The 21048-nt window shown below is 54.6% G+C and overlaps 2 protein-coding genes across 3 annotated transcripts in view; one reads left to right on the top strand and one right to left on the bottom strand.

Moving 5' to 3' along the window:
- The first annotated feature begins 625 nt into the window (after window positions 1–625).
- The window catches only part of FXYD6 (FXYD domain containing ion transport regulator 6), a 30965-nt gene continuing 10542 nt past the window's right edge, over window positions 626–21048 (top strand). Inside the window, exon 1 of one of the 2 annotated variants that reach the window (XM_030331890.1) lies at window positions 626–819. The gene's annotated coding sequence lies outside the window, so the exon portion shown is untranslated. The remainder of the gene's footprint in view (window positions 820–21048) is intronic. The other variant, XM_030331889.1, reaches the window with a different exon arrangement.
- LOC115525013 lies at window positions 9916–12034 on the bottom strand. Its single transcript, XM_030331886.1, has 2 exons — window positions 10908–12034; window positions 9916–10657 (listed from the first exon to the last, which is right to left on the bottom strand). The coding sequence occupies exons 1-2, from the start codon at window positions 11256–11258 to the stop codon at window positions 10268–10270; spliced, it is 741 nt and encodes a 246-aa protein (XP_030187746.1). The 5' UTR covers window positions 11259–12034; the 3' UTR covers window positions 9916–10267.

The following is a 21048-nucleotide window of genomic DNA, read 5'->3' as shown; positions in this document are numbered from 1 at the left end:
CGAGTTTCCTTTAGCGATTTGCTCAAGGCTACATTCCAGGGAGAGTCGCAGAGCCAGGATTTACATCTTGAAATTCAGATGTCATCTTAAATTTGGACCCCGAGGACTGGGTTGGGAGGGGGGCAGTCTTGCGACCTGGCGGGACCAGGATGAGGGGCCCTGAAGAGGAGGTCCTAGGCAGCACACCTGTCACTCGGGTGAGCGCCCCCCCACCTGGCTCCAGCTGAAAATGACAGCTACAACCAGGGCGGGCTCAGGCGCCTACGACACAGCCATTCATGCTTTCGGTACACATTCCCCCTAATTGCCAAGGCTCCCAATTAACGTGGGTTGCTGTGTCTGGTGCTGGGTTATTTCCCCGTTCCCCTCGGTTTACTATTTCGGAGAGACACTAGCTCTGTCATTGTGTTTGTCTCGCTGCCTTCCCACCGTCCCCGGAGGAAAACCAAAAAGCAGCAGCTGGCGGCAGATCCCCGGCGCGGGCCCGCCCCCTCGGCGGCCGTCTCCTGTTGCTTCTGGAGCGGGGCCTGCCCCCCCCACTCCCCCCCCCCCCAGAGGCGCCCACCCTCACCCCGGACGCGCCACGCTCCCCGGTGACACCGCGGCGGCCCTTCCCTGAGCCCGGCCCGGCCGAGCCCCGCCCCGCTCTCCCACCCGCGCCGGCCGCGCCGCTCCCGCCCGCCCCAGCCCTGCGCAGGAGGGGAGGCGGGAAACACGCGAGAGCCTCTCCCACCGCCCTGCCCCCAGCCCCGCCACTCCCAGCTCCTCGGACTCCGTGCGTCCTCCGGGGATTGTCTCCGAGGGGCCCGCGCTGTGCAGGTAAGCGGCGGCGGCGGGAGGCAAAGTTGGGCGCTTCTTCCGAGGACGGCAGGAGGCCGGGGTGGGGACCGAGCGCGGCGGCGCCGGGAGCTGCCGCGTTTTGTTTGTTTCGGTGGGTGTGAGCGGCCCCCGAGGGCCCCCGGCAGCCCCCGAGGGCCCCCGGCAGCCCCGGCGGCGGGAACGCGCTGGGGGCTGTAAACCCGGGGGGGGGGGTGGGCGTCGGAAGGGGAGCGTGGCCTCTCGCGGGGGAGGCCCGCCAGGCGGTGGGTGCGGGTGAAGCCGGTGACGGCAGCGCCCTCGCCTCTGCCGGGGGCGTGGGGCTACGGTGTTTTGGAGAAGGGGAAGGGGCAGCTCCCACCCCGATCTAGCGGGAGCCTCCCCTTTGTTACTGGGCGGCCGTGGACACTGGAGTGGAGCGTGGGCATGTGAAGACGGGGACGTGGCTGGAGGCGAGTGTAGACACACGGAGCCATGCAAAATGGGACGGCTGGTTTGGTGCTTGGGTGGCGTGGGGGCTGGGGCAGGGCGGTGGGCAAGGGGCTGAGGGGCAGCGGGGGGGGGGGGGGGGGGGTAAAGAAGGGCTGGGGTTCCGAGCGTGGATTCATGAGAATGTCTGCATCAGTTGTTTTCCCTTCTTCTTGTTTATCCTGTTTTCTTCCAGGGGGCCTCCCCGATCCCCGGTTCTCTCCTTTCCTCACGCCCAGCCCCTTTCCCCAGCAGGGCCGGCCCTGGCTGAGCCTCCCCCATTGTGTCTTGCTGGGCTTCCGTGGACAGTTGGAAGGGCGCCTCTGGCTCCTGGCGCTTGCTTCTGGCTCTTACAAGTGGTGGCTGGTCGGGAAAGCACCCGAGGGTGGGCGCAGGGAGCGGCGGTGCTGGAGAACTGGGCCCGGTCAGGCCCCTGCTGCCAAACCCCACACATGGGGGGGGGTGGGGGTGGGGGCTGTGGCCTCCTTCTTCCTCCACTTCCTTTGTCTCCCCGGCGTTGGGCCCTCCGGCTGGGCCCGGATTTCCAGGTTCGGAGATGGGTCAGTGCGCAGCTCCCGTCCTCTACGGAAGGACCCCCGCCCCGGGGGCCCGCCGCCCTCATATTGTGGATGCGCGGATGTGTGTATCTGTTTCCGCAACTTAGCCTTTGGCACGTGACCTCCCTGGCAGTTGCCATGGAAACCCCTCTTCAATTCTCAGCCTCCCTCCTTTTCCTGCCCATTCCTCACCTCCATATCGCCTCCCCTCCCCCCCCAACATGGTTGCCTAGAGACTGGTTATCCCTGGCTTCTCTGGCTCGGAGACCCTGGGTAGCCAGCTCCCACCTGGAACCCAGGCGGCGGCTTCCTCGCTCCAGCTGCCCCCCCACTACACCCCGCAGACGTGCCCCGAACGCCCCAAACGCATATCCATCCGTGCATACCGCGCCGCACACACTCCCTCACGCACACGCACCACGCGTTCTGTCGTGCCACGCACTCGAACACACTACAGGTACGTGTATCTCATCCCGCAGATACACCGCATGCACACCCAGTTCATCCTACACAGCACCCTCAATGCCACTCCCACATTGCGTGTGCTCTCACACCAACGATAACACGCACACGCACACACACACAGTACTTCGAGAGAAGTCTCGAGCTGGAAGAGAGAGGGCAGTTTCCTGCCTCATCTGGCTCTGTGCGGGAGTGTGTGTAGGGAAGGCCCAGGGAAGGCCAGAAGGAAACATCTCCCTGGGGACGCTGGGTTAGGAGGTAGAGAGAAATGCACTCGCAACTTCCAGCTTCCCTCAGAGAGGAGCCCCTCCCCTAGGTCCTAGCCTCAAGAGGCTGAGCACACAACCAGAATTTAAAGCCCTCCCTGCCCGGACCCTGAGAAAGCCTGAGGCTCCTGGCCCACCCTGGCGGTCTCATCTCGGCTCCCCCCCCCACCCCCAGTCTTCCTGGCTAACAGGATTGGGCAGCCCCGGGACCAGCAGAGGGCTGAGAGCCTCCACAAAGGAGGGAGGACGGGTGGTAGGGCTGAGAGAGGGAGCAAGTGGGGGGGGGGAGGGGTGCAGGGAGGGCAGGAAGAGGACCGAGTGGAGACAGGGCCAGGAGGGGCTGGAAGGAGAGGAGCCAGGCGGTAAGAGGGCACGCGTCCGGCGATCTGCTCCTGTTGGGGGTCCAGGCCACCCTCTCCCCTTTAGGCACATTTCCCCGCTTCCTGTGGCCCCTCCGGCCACATCTGTGCATCTGGGAGAGGAAGCCAGTTTGCAAAGGGCTCCTGCATTGCTGGGGCTTTTCCAAGACCCGTGGCTTCGGTGGTGTTCAGGGCGAACACCTGCGTGGACACCAGAGGGAAGAATTGCCTTCCCGGCCTCCGCTTGCACTTTGGACCGACGGAGTATCCATTTCATTCATTCATTCATTCATTCATTCATTCAGTGACTTGTTTTGAGTACCTACTGTGTATTAATTACTAGGGACCCTAGAGTGAGGAAGAAGAGAATCCTAGATTTCTGAGGGTCACAAGGGGCCCTGAGGGAACATCCAATCAGGACGTTGTGAAGACGAGGAAACAGGCTCAGAAGTCACACACACACACACACCCAGCGGTGGCTGAGGCTTTCTGACTTTTCAGCTAGGATTTGTGACACCACACTCCCATCCCACATCTCTTGCCTTCTTTTCTCTATTACTGGCAATCCTTGGTGGACTGAGCTATCCCTCCCCAAAGGGCAGGTGCCCAAGGCGGGTACCCGAGTGAGCCAAGAGCCTGCTCTATTGTATTTTCTTGGAGGGTGTGGCTAGGAGAGGGGGGAGAAGGAGCAGTTCCCTAGACCCTGGAAACTTCCCGCAGCCTTAGGTGAGTCAGCCCACCTGGATCCCCCATAAACCAGAGCACATGCTCCCCTGCCCCGCAGCCCTGTTGGACTTAGCTGGCTGCCATCTGGAGGGCAGACTGTGCCAGGCGGCCCCTAGGACTCACTGTCTAACAAATCACCCACCTGCTTCTGCCCCAGTGCTTGAGCGCCCTGGAGAAAGCAAACCAGTCGTGACAGGCACAGTCCCTGGAGGCAGAGAGCCTGAAGCATAAAGGCTATGAGCCTGGAGGCACAGACCCAGGTTCTAGTCCTGGCTTTGGCCCAAGGGCAAGTGCATTCATCCCACAGATACCCTTTTGGATACAAACTGGGCTTCTGGTGAAAGTCAGAAATAGTTTCAGGCAGGTGAAAGCCTCCAAAATTTTAGACCTCTGTTTCCACCTCTGTCAATAAGGGGTTTCGATTCCATGATTTCTAAGCCATTTCTTCCTCTAATTTTGGTAGATTATACAATCTGGAGAGCCCTTTTCTCTCCTGGTGCCAAATTGTGCTCATTATTTCATAATACAGGGTTGCAGCTGAGCTGAGCAAGAGAGGGTCCGGTCTCTGGTTCCTTTGGAGAAAGCCTCCCCTTTCACCCAGTCCTACGGGAGTTGTCCCAGACGCTGAAACTGGGTTTTCTTCTCTCGGGGTGTAGGAGCCAGCCCCTCCTGGACACTGGTCTATCTGTTCTGTTCTGCCAGGATTAAAACAGGCTGGGTAGAAGGTTGAAAGAGGTGTTCTCTGCAGAGGATGAGACCCAGGGCCACCATTTGGTGGGTCTGTGAAATCCCCGAGAGGGAGAGCCTTTGGCCAGCTTGTGGCCGTGGCCCCAGGAGTTGAGCAGGGCTTTCTGTGCCTGATGAGAAGCAAAATATCTCTTTCTGAGACAAAAGTCTGGAACCAATTGTCAGCATCGTCTCTGCTCTGGAATAGGAGGGAGGAGGTGAGACCTTGACCTGGGGAAGTCTGAAGTCAGCTTGGATCCCACACAGGAACACATTTGTTACTCAGATGTTCAGAGCGGCTGGGGGGGGGGGGGGGGGGGGGCACGAAGTCCAGGAAGGGGGCTGGGACCCTGGGGACCAGGCTGGGCCATGGGAATGTGACTGTTCCCTCAGAATATCTGACTTAGGCCTCCTTTTAACAAACGTCAGCCGAGTCCCTTGGATGCATTAGGCCGCGTCTCAGGACCCAGCAGAGCCGTGAAAAGAATAGCTTCTCATTCTCAGAGCCCTCCTGCTCACCTCGATCAGTCGCCTTGTCCCGTCCCTTCCTCCCATCAGGAAGGCTCTGCAACCTTCTTCAGCCGGAAGGGCCCGGCACTCATGCGCACGTGGGCTCACATGTGCACACACTTTCCCTTTTTGACACATACGTAACCTGCCATCCCTCTCCCGTGGGCACGTGCTCGCAGGTCCCCACACCCCTTCTCGCCTCACCCAGCTGCAGTCTGGCACCCAGACCGTTGTGACGGTCCCTTGCCTTGTTCTCTCAGCCCCGATCCACTTGACCGGCGGTGCCGCCGACGGAGTCCGGCTACGTCACACCTCCCGTGGCTCTCCGTGGTCCGTTAATAAGGACAGGTGCCTGGGCATCAGCACTGAGGCTCTCGTAACCTGGGTGTGGCCATGCACCGGGCATTGTCCCCAGGTGGGCCATCCCTGGACTTGTGTTCTCCTCCTGTCTGCCTGTGCTCAGGTCCTACCCGGAACGAGCCCTCCCTCGGGCCTGCCGAACAGAGGCTGGCGCACGGACTTGGGTTCAAATATGGGTTCTGATGCCTCCTAGGTTTCTTAACTTTCTAGGCCTCAGTTTCCTTATCTGTCACACGAGCATGGGGATGACGGAGGTGAGCTGTGTAAGGTGCTTCACACGGTGCCTGGCATGTAGTAAGCAGGAGATATTAGCTGCTGTGACGATAATAACAGTGATGACATTATTATTATGGGAATGGAGTAACTCGCTGTCGTTACATCAGCCTCCGAGGTTCTTCTCCAGTGCTCATTCTTGCAAATAGGTTTTCCTAATTCCCAGTAAACAGAAGTGCTTTCCTCCCCCTGGGCCCCCTGAATGCCCTGTTCACTCTCCGCCTAGAGTACGAGGCCCGCCGCCTCCCCTCCACCTTCCTTACCTCTTCAAAGGCAGGATCTGTCCCCCACACGGTGCCTGGCATGGTGCTGGGCACCTGGAGAAAGTCCAGTGAGCATGTGTGAACTGAACATATGGGAGAAAGTCCTCGCCCACCAGGAGGTGTTGAAAGCCCACTTGTCCTGCAGAACTGCCTCCCTGCCAGTCGCTCAGACCCAGGAATGCATCCTGCGCGTCCCTAAGGCGTGCGTTCCTTCGTGCCCATGCGCCGTCGCGGCGGGGGCGGTTCCCCTGGTAGAATCCAGAAAACAAGAATTCGACCCCATCCGGGGTCTGGAGGATGCCGAAGGTCTGAGGTCAGTGGAGGGAAGCTGACTCATAGCGTTTTGGTGAGTGGGGTTTGACAGAGCCCCAGAGAGCAGAAACGAGGCAGTGGAAGGGAGGGGCGCTGAGAAAGTTTTTAAATTCCTGAAGAAGCCTGTGCAGGTGCCTGGGTTGTTCTGAGCTGGGATTGGATCATAACCACAAGGGATAATCGTACGGAACATCCATGCAGTGGGGAATCGACATTTACTGAGCGGCTGCTTTGCTGAGCGCTGGAGCCCCGAGGATGCCTAGCCTGTGCCTCCACCCCCAGGGAGTTCATAGTCTGATGGAGGAGACACACACTAGTGGTGGCAGTGCATACGTGGGAAGAGGTAGGGGCCTTGGCTCAGCGGGAACAGGGGAAGGAAGACTTGTGGCAGGAGGGAGGGGACAGTGTGCTTCCTGGAGTGGAGGCACACGAGGTTGTATAAACCCTCCGAACGTGCACGTGTACCCACCCTTGCCATCTGGAGGCAGGGCAGATTTCCCTGGGGTCAGGGTTTGTCCCCATGCTCCCACCCCTGCCACTGCGAAGCAAGACGATGTGAGTACATTCAAAACACCCTGCAGGCTGGGACGTGCAGGCCAGAGCTGTGCTTTCCAGGAGCTGGGCTGTTGGATGGGGAAGGGCAAGGGGCCTGGCCAAGCTGCCTGGTACTGTGGTCTGACCGTGGGCAGGGTGCTGTGGGCCTCTGGCCTTGGCAGCTGCTCTGAGTTTCTGTTTCTGCCTCCGGGAATGCTTGTCTGGCCTCTCTTGAATGGGCCTTTGTCAGCGGGCATGTGGAGGAGGTGATCCCATTGCTGGCCTGACTCATTCACGTCTGCCCAGCCTGCCCGGGGTGGGGGGTGGGGGGGGGGCGGTCCCGGGCTCCTGCGCGATGCCGCCCACCGTCTAGGTTCCCTGGAACTAGATCGAGTTCCCCTAGGGGAAGGGGCCTGGGCCCTCTGAGCTTGCAGCCGGCAGGCAACAGTCCTGCTCCCTGACTCTGGGCAACTTGTATCCCTGGCCTGTGCCGGAGTTGGCCACACAGCCCTGCTCTGTGTCTCTGGGCTGTCCTGTCCGGAAGAGCTCTTGGGGCAGTGTCTGGGATGGCATCGTGAGGATCGTCACAGTTGGCAGGGATAGCGGGGGCCAGCGAGGCACTGGGCCCCCACTGGTGGGTCAGCTTGGGGTCTTTCCAGGGAAATTTTTAGAAACCAGGCCTGTGTTTGTGCTTTGTGAACTCTGTGTATCCCTTTCCAAGGAAAGGGCCTTATTTCTTTGCGTGGTCCATTCTTTTTTTCCTTTGACTGTGTGTCTCTTCCCCCAAAGGAACTCCATGTTAAAGATAAAGGTGCCTCTGGGTTGAAATAATAAGTCCTCTCTACATGATAAAGGACCTTTGTCCCTCCCACTCCCCCTGTGCAGCCAGGCTAGATTGGGTTTGGGCTCCAGAGAAATAGCTTTGAGTCACAGGGACCTGTGGGCTCAGCCTCCCGGCCTCAGCTGTGGGGGCGCCCTCCTCTGTGAGTGAAGGAGGGTGGGGGCAGACCCAGAGAGGGGGACACTCGGGGAGGCCCCGCAAGACAATGAGAGGGATTCAGGAGGAAGGGGCCACCCTGGGAAGTGTCAGCATGATGGTCTGGGCCCGAGGTGCCCTGTCATGCTTATAGCCGCCTTGGGGCAGTGCAGGGAATTCAGTAACTCAGGCCCCTTGGGCCTGTGACAGTGTCACTGCCCTCTGCCGTCTCCTTAATCCCAGGCTTAGAGTGCTCTCTGTTCATCAGCCCCTCTTTGGAACTTCGTAAGGGGCCAGTCATTTCAAGTTAGGTTATTAAACAGAATAATTGATGTTTACTGTTTATTTGACGGGCATTTAAAATGCAAATCAAGGGAACAGGTTGCATTTTCCTCTGGAGGCCACAGATCCATCAGTGACCTCTGGTTAGACCCAAAACACTTGCTTTAAATGCAGCTTTAAAAGCCTTTGCTGGATTTTGGCTCTGTGCTTCTGAGCTGTAAAAGCCTGGCCTCTGTTACAGGAGCGTCAGACGTCATGAACAGGGCACAAGGCTGCACCCTGCTTGCCAGGAAGGTGAACAGACGTGGGAGGTGATGGGATGGGCTTGGGGGCTGTTTTGTTTTTAACTGAAATAAAAAAAAAAACTTTTTTAACATTTATTCATTTTTGGAGACAGAGAGAGACAGAGCGTGAGTGGGGGTCGGGCAGAGAGAGAGGGAGACACGGGATCCAAAGCAGGCTCCGGGCTCTGAGCTGTCAGCACAGAGCCCTACTTGGGGCTCGAACCCATGAACTGTGAGATCATGACCTGAGCTGAAGTTGGACGCTCAACCGACTGAGCCACCCAGGCGCCCCACTAATACGTTGCTATTAATTAAAGTCCATACTTTATTCAGAGGTCCTTCGTTTTTACCTAATGTCCTTTTTCTGTTCCAGGATCCTGTCTGGAATACCACATTCCACTCAGTTGTCTTGTCTCCTTAGGCATCTCTGGACTGTGCCAGTTTCTCAGACTTGCCTTTTTTTTTTTTTTTTTTTTTGATGACCTTGACAGTTTTGAGGAGGACTGGTCATCCATATGGTAGGATACCCCTCAACCTTGGATTTGTCTGACTTTTTTCTCATGACTCGACCGGGCTTATGGGTTTTGGGGAGGAAAATCACAGAGGCGGAATGCTATTTTCATCATGCCACATCAACATCAAGGGTACGTGCGATCCGTGTGAATCATCACGGTTGCTGTTGATAGGACCGGGTTTTCGGTGCCCCCCACACCTCCCCGACACAATTCTAGGGCCTGGCGATTACAGCTGTGCTCCTTCAAACATCCGTCTGTCAGCTAGCACTCACTGGCTGGCTGTCCGGCCTCAGTTTCTTGCAAGTCACGGGGTGGCACAGAGACTTTTCAGCTAGGAGAGCCTTGTTAAAGAGAGCCTGAAAGAGAAAGTGCGGTGTGCCGGATCAGTGCCAATGACAGGCAACAGGTGCACGTTGAGTCTGGGGGAAAGAAGCATGCAGTTCAGTCCGTAGGCTGGAGGGGTCTTTGGACAAAGCATTTTTCAACTTTGGCAGCACGTTAGGGAAAGGCATTCTCTCTCTCTCTCTCTCTTTTTGTAATCTTATTATTTTTTAACTAATGTTTTTCAGGAGTAGAATTTAGTGATTCATCACTTATGTATAAAACCCAGTGCTCATCCCAACAAGTGTCCTCCTTAATGCCCCTTGCCCCTGGAGCCCATCCCCCCCAGCCCCGACCCAACACTCCACCAGCCCCCCCCCCACCCCCGACCCAACACTCCACCAGCAACCCTCAGTTTGTTCTCTGTATTTAAGAGTCTCTTAGGGTTTGTCTCTCTCTGTTTTCATATTCTTTTTGCTTTAGGGAAGGGCATTCTAAGGGGTGGGAACAGCAGGAAACAGGAGTCGACTATCTTAGCTGAAAGTATGGGAGAAAATACTGGAAGGGTAGAAAATGGATAGACTTAGAGGTATTTATACGCCACAGTAAAACATTTCTTTCTTTTTTTAAAAAAAAAAATTTTAGAGAGACCATGAGAAGGGGATAGGGACAGAGAGAGAGAGAGAATCTTAAGCAAACTCCTCACCCATTGCAGAGCCCAATGCAAGGCTTGATCCCATGACTCTGGGATCATGACCTGAGCTGAAATCAAGTCAGACACTCAATTGACTGAGCCACCCAGGCTCCCCAAAAAGTTTCCATTATTTATTTATTTGTTTATTTATTTATTTATTTATATAAATTGTATTTTTTTTCAAGTTTATTGATTTTGAGAGGGGGGGAGAGAGAGAAGGCCAGATCGTAGAGATATTGCAGGAGTGAGCATGGCTGGGACCATGTTGTTTGCCCTGGAAAGAGCTGTCAGGTCCGACAGCAGTGTGGAGGCTGGGGGGCAGGGGGGACCCTGTGAATTCTGTTAGACTGTAAGCTCCTGGAGGCAGTGATCGTGTGTGTGTCGTACCCTCGGTGATGACTAAGTTGTCCAGGCAAAAGCAGGCCATCAATAAAGCCGTATTAATTTGATTCCCGGAAGGAGAATAGTGCCATTCTCTCCCAAGTTACGCCCTGTCCCAACCTTACTTTTCTTTGCTCCGCCTAAATGCAGGCCGATCTCAGCGGTCTGGAAAGCAATCTGATCTAAGAATGCAGGCTGAAATATACGCGACCGTTAGGATCGGATAGTATTTGAAAAGAAGCATTTGGTGAAGCTAAAGCATCTTCCCGTGGGACAATGTTGTGGATGTGGATCTGTTTTTGAGGAGGGGTGGTCTTTCGTTCAGTTCTATACCCTGATCTAATTCTGAGGCATTCTAGAAAAAAAAGGAGGCGGGGGAGATCTGCAGCTTGGCAGCCCGCTCTGAAAGGCTGCTGGGGGCTGGGCTGGTAGTTCTGTTGGCTTCCCCAAGCTCCGGTGGACGGGATCACCTGCGGGTCGTGTGGGACACTGTCTGGCTGTGGCATGAAGGCGCTGATGTTCGCGGGCCAGAGAGCGTCAGGGTACCCGGCAGCTGCTGTGGGCGGTGGGGGCTGAGGAGGGACACGAGGGTGCGTCAGCTGGGGGTGAAGGGGCAGAACTGTGAGCCAGGGTTCGGCGATGGCCGACAGGCCAGGCCTCCCCTCTCCTCCCAGGGGGCTCCGGAGTCCCAGCCCTCCCCTGACATCGGTCATAGTGGACAGCGCAGAATTGAGCCAGCCGCTGTGAGGATGATGAAAGTGACATGACGCGTGCGTGCGGAAGTTAAACACAGCTATCTAACTTAATGTGCGTTATGCTTACCCGTGTTTCCCCTCTGGCCTGGGGGAGAGCACGCCCATCATATGAGCCCAGCTGGGGCGTGGGGTCAGGGTCAGTATTTTCATCTCCCTTAGTCCCCACGCATTGCCACACTGGCCAGGGAGGCAGCAAGAGTTGGAAGGGCACCGTCAGCATTCGGCCCCCCGGAGACTCAGGAGCCGATACTGTTTGCCGCGGGGCCGCGGGCGAGTGGCGGCGGGCCTCACCTCCTCTGGTCCGTAAAATGGCCGATTCCCCAACGTCACACGTGGTTGTGATACTCCTTTGAGCTGGTGCTTGTGAAATCGTCTGGTAAGTAGGCTGTCTTGCAAATGAGGTTATCAACATCGCCATCGCCACCCTCGGCCCCTTCAGCCCCCCGTGGGCGGGGATCGGGAGCAGGAAGGGTGCTCCCCGTTTCTTTGACAGCAGCTGCAGGTGCACTCGGAGGTCCAGGGTGGAAGAGTCTCTGTCCTGGTGTACCTTGTCCCAACGCCCCTTCAACCCAAGAGGCAGGGGGATTAGGGCTGCCCCTTGGCATGAGTGTGCTTGACCCTGTGCCTGTGAGTCTCAGCACCCAGCCTAGGGCATGCAGGGGTAGGGTGGAGGCCCAGAGAGGGCCTCGCAGGGAGGACGGTGGCACGAAGGCTTATTTGGTGTTTCTGCAGAGCAGACTGTCTCGTCTCACAGCAGTCCTGGCCTTTCTGCTTTGCCACCTGTGTCTCTCCGTCTCTCTTCCTCACGTTCGGTCTCTGCCGGGACTCTGCCCTTGGCCAACCTCGCTTGGTTGGTTCATCGGGTCTTTTCCTTTGTCAGCCTCCTCTCCAGCTTCCCTTTGGGTGTCTCCCCTGTTCAGTTTCTCTTCCTCTGGGATTTCCTTCCTCTTCTGCTACCTTGGGCCCTCCGTTTCTCTTGCTGCTGTGTCTCTGGGTTGGGGCTGCCCTGTGGTGGCCGACATGTCATCAGCTCTGGCTGCCCAGGTGAGACCCGCTCTCCCCCATGCCGCCTGTCTGTGGCCCTGGATGACACTGGCAGTTTTTCTTGGGGCAAGAGAAAGCAGTGGCTCTGGGGGGCCTCCCCAGGCCCTCTCTCTGCCTGCCTGTGTCTTCTGAGGGCCGAGGGCCCTTTCCCACCGGTCAGGAGGACGCCGGAGCCCTCAGAGATTGGAGGGTGGCTGGAGGAGGAAGGGAGGGAAGTGAGAGGAAGGAACCAGGGCCCTTTCCCTGGCTCCGTTCTCTCTTTCTCTTCCCCATTTCCCACGAGAAGGTAGAAGAAAATGGAGGGGAAGCTGAGGAAGGAGTTGGGGAGTGACAGTAGTCATACTATCAGCCGCTGATGCTTAAAGAGCAGTCTCTGTTTGCCCGGCCTGGAACTCGACTCTGACCTGACAGCTCTTTCCAGTGCAAACAACAGAAGGCCAACTCCAGCTTGGTTAGACAAGGCAGGTACCCCGTTCAGGGCCAAACCACAGGATGCACAGCACTGGTGTGGGAGCTGGGAGGGCTGGAGCACACCCAGCCCTGACCTGCTCCCTCTCCCTTCTCCCTGCTCCTCTGTTCCCGCAGGTGAACTGACTCCCCTACAGGCTTCCCCGCCACCCCCCCACCCAACTTCACCCTTTGACCCTTCCTCACTTTGTTTCCACCAAGTAACAGTCCCTGGGGGACCACTGACGTCTCAGACCTGCTCCTTTTAGCCAGGAGACCCGTAGGGTTGGGGTGGGGGAGGCGCCCTCTCCCCTCCGAAAGGAGATCCCCTTCTCAGAAGGGAAGGGTGTGGGCCGACCAGTGTACTTGTCGACACACAAAAGTGATTTCTTCTCATCCTCATGGCTCCTGAGATACATGTCGTTACCCTTGTTCTACATTTTAGAAGCAAAGCCTCCAAGAGGTAGAGTAGCTTGTTCAAGGCCACAAAACCACTGAGAGGCAGAATGGCAGGTGAGTAGAGTGGCTCAAGGCGAGGACTCTGGAGCCACGTTACTTGGGTTCCAATCCAGGCTCTGCTACTTTCTAGCTCTGGGACTTTGGGCAAGTTACTTAACTTCCCTGGCCTCAGTTTCTCCATCTGTCTAATGGGGATGATCCAAATCAGAGCCACTCCCTAGAGCCCCTGTAAGGATTAAATGAGTTAGTATATTTAAACCACTGAGAACAGTACTTGGTGTGGCACAAATGCAGCCTCATCAGCTGTGCAATTCTGTAATCTGTTAAAAAAAAAAAATCACCCTCCTGAGTAAACAGCTTTCTGTCCAACAAGGGAATATAAATTCTCCCTCCGGGGTGAGCTGGCAGGCACTGTGTGTTCACTGTATGAATATGCATGAAGCTAGAGACGCTGGGGAGCTTGGTTGGTAAAGGCTCACCCTGAGACAGGAGCGCCCTCTGTTGTGGCCCCCGTGCAGAGCTCAGCCCAAGAGGCTGGGGGAGGAGCAAGAACAGAGTGGCAGCTGCCTGGGGCGGTGCCCCCCCGCCCCTCCCCTGCCTCCAGAGAGCCGCAGTGTAGGTGACCCTCCCCTGGGATGAGTTCTGGGCTCCCAGCAGGAAGCCCACAAAGCTGGGCTGAGGCCTGGAATCCAGCTCTCACCTGCCAGGGGACCTCTCTTTCTCCACCTTAGTTTCTTTGCCTCTAAAATGGGTTTGATGGTAATATATACTTCCTAGGCTACTCATCATGATTATTGTTGTCGCCTCTTATGCCACTCCAGGCCCCAAGACTGGGCTTCGGGTATGGGCTTTCCACCTCAGACTTTTCCATTCCTCACACTGCCTTCCATGGGGTTCACAGAAGGACTGCTATGTTGCCGGCAGGCCTCTGTCCCCAGCCCCCAACCCCCCATTGCCAGCACCTTGCTTCTTTATTCCTACCCCCGAGCTCACTGTTTCCTACCACCTCGAAAACTCCCCTGTCTTTCCTCCGCCTTCCTTTTCACGCTCCCGTCAAGGCTGTGCCCCGAGAGGTGTGTGATGTGAGTGGGGACTGGGCCATGTGTGAGCTGCGGGGAGAACCCCGGGCCTGAACGTCCCTCTTCAGGAGGTCCGTGTTCTGTCGCCCTTGGCTCGTGGGCGTGAACCTGAACCTGAGGCGGAGGCGCCCTGGCCTGGGGTGGGGGATGGGCTGCACATTGCACAGAGGCGTCTACGGGTAGGGAGGCCGCAGCTATGTCACGTGGCTATATGAGGAAGGGGGATTTTGAGCAGCTTCCCCGAAGAGGGCCCAAGATGATCAGGAATCCAGCCTGTATCTTACACATGATGAAGCTTGGGGGAGGGGCCGAGGGTCCTGTGGTTGGGGAGCTTCAAGGCCGGAGTGTAGCGGTTTGGGGCCACAGTGTGGTCCTGGCCGTTTCCAGGTTCACTGGTCACGTGGGACATGAGATGAGGAGCAAACCCGGCCCCCCCCCCTCCCCTCCGCCCTCCCCATCCTGCAAACAGCCTCGTGGCAGAGAAGGAGCCAAGGGAGTTCTGGGCTCAGCAGGACGGAGCCTGGAAAAGTGCCCCCTTGAGCTCTTCCAGACACAGCTGTCAAGTAGATGATGACTGTCCTTTTGTTCTTTGCTTTCTCTTTATTCTGGCACATAAAAGCCCGAGAGAGCTTTAGGCCAAAGCATCCGGGGTGGGAAGCAGCAAGGTGAGGAGCGGTGCAGGGAGGACAGGGCCTCTGTGTGTGAAAGGAGGTGGGGGTGTGTCTGAATGCCTGGCTGTCCCTGCGGGGATGGGGAAGCAGGGAGACCTCAGTGGTGGAAGGGGTGCCCGAGAGGATCAAGAACATTCCAGTCTTTCCAGCACGGAGGCGTTATCACACCTGCGTTCTCATCAAGGTACAGCACGGGTGTGGGCATTATCTGCTGGCTTGTGCCGGCCACTTCCCCGAGCCCCATCCATTAGCACGTGTCATTGGAACTCTTGGTACCACTCATGAGGTGCACACGCGACCCTTTCACAGAATCCCAGGCGAAGGAGGCCTGGAAAGGCTGCTGGGGCCAGTGCCCCGTCTGTAATACGATCTTGACACAAATAGATCAGACAGTCTGGTCCTGTTTTCCTGACAAACAGTCAGACTTACCAATGTCTTAGGAACTTGAAGAACCCACCTCTCTGTCAGTAAATCAGACCAATTTGTCTTTGACGTTTTTTAGTCCTGGGCCTTTTCTCTTTTTGGTCCTTCGCCGAGCCTCAGGCTGTCCAGATCTAGGCTATAGGTAATAGCCACCTGCCCCAAGATCAGCCACACGGCATGGCCGGGATAATTGGAAAGGACTGTTAATTTTTCTTTTCTTGCCTTCCTGTTTTTTGCCCCCCTGTTGAGAGACTAAGAGTGGGGCTCCAAGCCTCCTGAAGGTCTTTCTGGACGTGATTCTCTTTCTCGCCTTCCAGAAGCCAGCGCTGCCCCCCTGAATGTCCTCAGTCAAAGGTGGTCTTCTAATGGAGAGCTGAGGAGCCTGTCAGGTGCTTCCCTCCCACCCCCTCTCGTTGCTCTGGTGCAACCCCATTCCTATCTCCTTCCCGGCTGCCTTCGTGGCCTCCTGTCCTGCAGGCCTGGCCTGCCCGTCTCCCTGTCCGAGCCCACCAGAGCCTCAGACGGGAGCCGCAGACAGTTCTGTGCCCTGGCTAGCTGTGTGAATTGGCCGCATCACTGCTCTGCTGGGGCCTCGGTCTCCTCAAATGAGAAGTAAGAGCTTTTATCTCAATCATTCTGACCCTGGCGTGCTGTGATTCCAGCTCCATCTGGTAAACCTCACATCTTGGCTTTGTCCTATTTATACACAGTGGAATCTTCTCTTAGCGGGCTTCTTTGTTGCAGAGATCTGGATACATCACAGGCTAAGTCGTGTCCCCTGGCATCTGATTACACAGTCGAGGGTGACCAGTCAGCCTAAACAATGGGGCCCAGGCATTCTGTGGCCCCATAAACGGGTCCCCTCCCGCATGTCCTGTCTGGAGTGGGGGGTGGGGCTCGTGTTTCTTTGGGGATCCTGCCAGGACTCAGGCGTCAGTGATCCCTCCGGGCATGTATCTGATGGGCTGAGCCTGAAGAAAGACAGGCAGGCCAGATGCACTGGACAGGGCTCGAGGCTTTAGGGGCGGAGGGAGAGAGGCGTGAGCGTGAGATGATCAAGTTCCACTGTAATTTGGAGGCTGTGCGCTTTAGAAGGAGGTTGTTTCGGAGTTATTTTCACAATGGAACTGGGTATTCTGATCTACCTCACTGCTGCATGGAATCAAAAATAATAGAGCATATGTTGCTATATCATCAACTAGTGGCTTCTTTTTCTGAGCAGCTTTTACCCAGCAATTATGTGAAATTATGTGACTCAGAATGGAAAGATAATCGCCGGAGAAACTCTTCTGATTGCTTTCTCCCGCACATGCAGAAAGCAACTGTGCAAAAAGGCAGGAAGATCGGGGAGCGAAATTAACGTTGGAAGGGTTGCTGTCACCTGAAATGTCAGCTGTTTACCGACATAGAGGTAACTGTGAACGTGGAAAGGAGGAGAAGAACCACCAGTGGAAACCTGAAGTCTTTCTCATAAGATGCCACGGGCCACGGAGGAAGCAAAACGTGGCTGGTCCTATTTTCCCCCCCGCTGGGAAGGGTGGTCTAGATGGTGTGGAATTTCAGAGCTGGGGAGCAGCAGAGTAAGGGGGCCAGGACCCCGCCCCCCCGCCCCCTCCCCCCACTGTCCTGAGACCCTGTCCCTGAGAGCCAGGTCCTCGGGCTCCCCCCAGGCAGGGTTCCGGGGCTTCACGTGCATCTGGAGGCTAATGTGGGTTCCTGAACCCTTTCTCCCAGCTCTGCCCAACTCAGCCTTGCTTCTCCTTCTTCCAGAGATCCCTCCCTCCTTTCTTCCATCTACTCCTTAGACTCTGTGGCCCGGAAATGAGACTTCTCACTTCTATTGCCTCTTTCTCTGCCCCTCCCGCACCCACCCTTAGCCAGCCCCAGAGGGCCCTGCTTCCCTCCTGGGAGAGATGAATGTGTGGTAACTGGGAGGGCGTGGCACGCACAGGGGCAGTTGTGTGGGAGGGAGGGGAGGCCCCTCTGGGGTTTCTTGGTGCGGCAGTGAGAGAAGGGCATTGTGTGTCTTTGCAGAGGCTCTGTGTGTGTGTTTGGCCACTTGACTCAGGGGCAATGCCAACGGTACCGACGAGACTTTGCAAAGTGGGCGCAGGGGCCGAGAGTCACCCCGAGGAGGCCTGTGCTGAGGTGTGGCTGGTGGAGGCCAGGCCTGGGCAGCAGGTTGGAGGAACAGGGAGTTGGTCACTTTCCAAATCCGTAACAGTATTTCTTTCAGCACACTGTAACTTGATCAGAAATGTTTTCTCCGGAACACAAAGACGAGTCTTTACTCTTCGGCTTGGCATTCAAGAGCCTCCACAATCTGACTTATCAGAATTCTCACCACCCACCCCTCATGCCTCGCTCAACAGGATCGTTCACTGTTTGGAGGGTATCTTGCTCTAGAAATGGCCAGTACTTGGCAGATTGCTGTCCCGGACCCTCCAGTGCTGTGCAGACATTACCAATGGGGCCAGGCCCCCTCTCCTGATGGACCTCATTCAGAATCCTTCTGAGGTGAGGTGGCCACTTCAGGCAGCCATCATCCAAGGAGTGCCTCGAGGCTCAACTCGAACTGAACTTGAACTGAGTACTGTTTGTTATCCCTGCCTCCCATTTCTGCTTCTCACTGCCTTGGCTCATGTCATTTCCTCTGCCAGGGAGCCCTGGGTTTTCTCTCTTCTTGCCCCTGTCCATCAGAATCCCATCCTCCTTCCGAGGTCCAGCTGAAATGTCAGCTCCCCCATGGGAACGTCCCAGGTTCCGTGTGGTAATCCCTGCTCCCCCTTTCCCTGCCCCGATGGACCTTCCTTTGTAGTCTCTACGTCTCCTGAAGCTCTCTTCGCACTTGCTGATGTACTCGAGCCCTTTGCTTCCAAACCCTGCCAGTCCTTGGAAGCCGTAGCTGTATCTTGTTTACCCACGTATCCCTTGCAGAGCCCAGAAGAGTGTGGCTCTTTCTAGAATTCAGTGTGTGTTTGTAGGATGGACTTGAACCTCAGCAGCTGTGAAAGGGATCTGGGGGGAGTTGAGGGGAAGGCATGGCAGTAACTGCTTCCCTGGAACCCTTAACATGTGTCTTTCCTGCTCCTAGGAGGGACCCTATTGCCAAAAATCCCTCTCCTATTGAAAAAATTAATTAAAAAAGGGGGCACCTGGGTGGCTCAGTCGGTTAAGCATCCAACTTCCGCTCAGGTCGTGATCTCGCAGTCCGTGGGTTCCAGCCCTGCGTCAGGCTCTGTGCTGACAGCTCAGAGCCTGGAGGCTGCTTCGGATTCTGTGTCTCCCTCTCTCTCTGCCCCTCCCCTGCTCGTACTCTGTCCCTCTCTCTTTCTCTAAAAATTAAACATTAACCCCCCCCCCCAAAACATCCCCTCTCCTGGCTAGCAGCCAGTCCCAGCAGCAGTCCCCACTCAGGGGGAGGGCATCACACCAAGGCCGGAATATTAGGAGGTCAGAATTCCTGGGATTCCCCTAAGAGTTTGTCCACCGGAAGGGTGAAATGAAAACATTTTCAGTAAACAAAACCTGAGTTTGTAAGTAATAGATCTTTGTTAAAGAAAATTGTGAAAAGATGTTCTTCAGGAGTGAAGGAAAGGTCTTGATGCATGGCTGAGGTTCAGCAGAAAGAATCATGAAGAAATCAGTTAGTAAATACAACGTATCGGTTATCTCCTGCCGCATAACAAACGAGCCTCCAACCACAGCATTAGTTCTCTCAAACAGTTCCCGAGGTCAGGAGCGAGGGAGCAGCTGAGCTGCGTGGTTCAGCTCCGAGTCACTAACGAGGCTGCAGTCAGGCTGTCAGCCAGGGGTGGGGATCGTGTGGAAGCTGGAGGATCTGCCTCCAGGCTCACTTACGTGGTTCATGGCAGGTCTCCTTCCTGGCGGGCTTCTGAACTGAGGCCCTCAGTTCTCTGCCACGTGGGCCTCTCGGCAGGGATGCTGGAGGAGCCTTAAGACACGGCAGACGCCTTTTCCCCTAAAAGCAAGCAGTTGGAGAGAGGGAGAGAGCAAGGGAGCAAGCAAGCAAGAAAAGAAAGCCATCGTGCCTTTTATAATCTATTGTTTGTTGGAAGGGACATATCAATTCTGCTGTATGTTATTGGTCACACAGATGGTGCAGTGTGGAAGGGGACTGTACAAGGATGCAATACCAGGGGGTAGTGGGGACCATCTTGAAGGCCGGCTACCACACATGCGAGTGAATCTAAACAAACATGTTTCCATGAAATATACATTCTAATGTCTATGTCATAGAATCGAAAACGGAACTGAAATGTTGTGCAATAGCACATGTATTAGGAGGGAGGTGATTTGTGTTTTTGTCTTTTTCAGGAAGGGTGTTATACCCAGTAACTATGATACGTTTTAACTTTAGACTTTGTTAAATCAAAGACTGTCTTTGTCTGCTCAGGCTGCTACAGCAGAGTACCTGAGACTGGGGGACTTACAAACAACAGAAATTTATTTCTCACAGTTCTAGAGGCTGAAGTCCATGGTCAAGGTGCTGGCAAAGCAGGTTTACAGATGGCCATCTTCCCACTGAGGCCTCACTTGGGGGGAGAGGTGAGAGAGCTCTCTTTTGTAAGGACTCTAATGGTATTCATGAGGACTCCCCCTCATGACCTAATCACCTCCCAAAGGCCCATCTCTAAATACATCCCATTGAGAATTAGGTTTCGATATATGAGTTTGGGGGACACAAACATTCAGTCTGTAGCCAACACACATGGTAAAATTCCAAAGGTAACCACTAAAGGACTAGAAATAGCGTGTATAATTTCTTAACCAGTAGAGGGAGAAAGTGAATAAGAAAAAAAAAAATCTAAAAAAAAAAAAAGGTCAAAAGAGAAACAAATCAGACCAAATATATCAATAGTCACAATAAAATTAAATGGGCTAAACTTGATAGTTAATAGAAAATTATCAGGTGGAATTAAGAAAAAAAGCTTTTTTAAATCTGTCTTTGCCATTTACAAGATGATAAACTATACGTACAACACATAAGGACACAAGAAGGTGGAAAGTGAAATAGAATTTAATCCAACCCATAGGACAATATAGCAATTTTAATTTTTCTGTTAAATATTATAAGAAACACAGGGATAAATATATAAATCCTTCCTCATAGAGGTATCCTTTAAAGCACCTATTTCCATTGTTGAGAGGCCAGTCAAAAAAAATAAAGTGTGTAGGAATTTAAACAACACAGTTTAATAATCTTAATTTGATAGGCACATAAAACTTTCTTCCCAACAATGAAGGAATTTTTAGTCTTCTAATAAATGGAATATAATTTTTAGAATAACTAACCATATATTAGGTCAATACATTTTGAGGCATCTGTATCCTCAGACCACATTCTCTGACCACAGTGCATTTCAGTTAGCAGTCAATTATGAAAGTAATTTAAAATCACTATACTTTTGGACATTTAACATACACACCGCTTTATAACACTTGGGTCAAATAAGAGGTTACAGTGCAAATTTAAAGTACTAAGAACTTAACATAAGCCATAAGCCACATTTCAGAGTTCATGTGTTGGGGTAAATGTAGCACTTGGAGGATTACAGTCTTAGATGCTGATATTAGAAAACAAGAAAAGGGGGCGCCTGGGTGGCTCAGTCGGTTAAGCGTCCGACTTCAGCTCAGGTCACGATCTCGCGGTCCGTGAGTTCGAGCCCCGCGTTGGGCTCTGGGCTGATGGCTCAGAGCCTGGAGCCTGCTTCAGATTCTGTGTCTCCCTCTCTCTCTGCCCCTCCCCCGTTCATGCTCTGTCCCTCTCTGTCTCAAAAATAAACGTTAAAAAAAATAAAAAGAAAACAAGAAAAGCTAAATATTAATGAACCAGGTATCCAACATAAGAAGATAAATATAAAGAAAGAATAATAGAATGAACCCAAAGAACATGTAAAGGCAGAATGAAGGATAATTTAAAACACAGTAAAAAGGATCAGCAAAACCAAGAGCAGGTTCTTGAAAAGACATACAATGAGTGAACATCTGGTGGAGCTGATGAAAAAAAAAAAAGTCGTCACAAATAACAACGTTAGGAATGTAGAAAAAGACATAACTACAG

The sequence above is a fragment of the Lynx canadensis genome, chromosome D1, assembly GCF_007474595.2.
Source record: "Lynx canadensis isolate LIC74 chromosome D1, mLynCan4.pri.v2, whole genome shotgun sequence".
In the NCBI taxonomy this organism is placed as follows: Eukaryota; Metazoa; Chordata; class Mammalia; order Carnivora; family Felidae; genus Lynx; species Lynx canadensis.
This window is presented reverse-complemented; position numbering and strand designations above follow the sequence as displayed.

Coding starts and splice junctions, on each gene's coding strand:
- LOC115525013 (XM_030331886.1), bottom strand. CDS start 11,258: ATGGCGATGTTGATAACCTCATTTGCAAGACAGCCTACTTACCAGACG. Junction 10,658..10,907: donor AGGCCAGAGGGGAAACACGG/GTAAGCATAACG, acceptor GTCCCTCCTCAG/CCCCCACCGCCCACAGCAGC.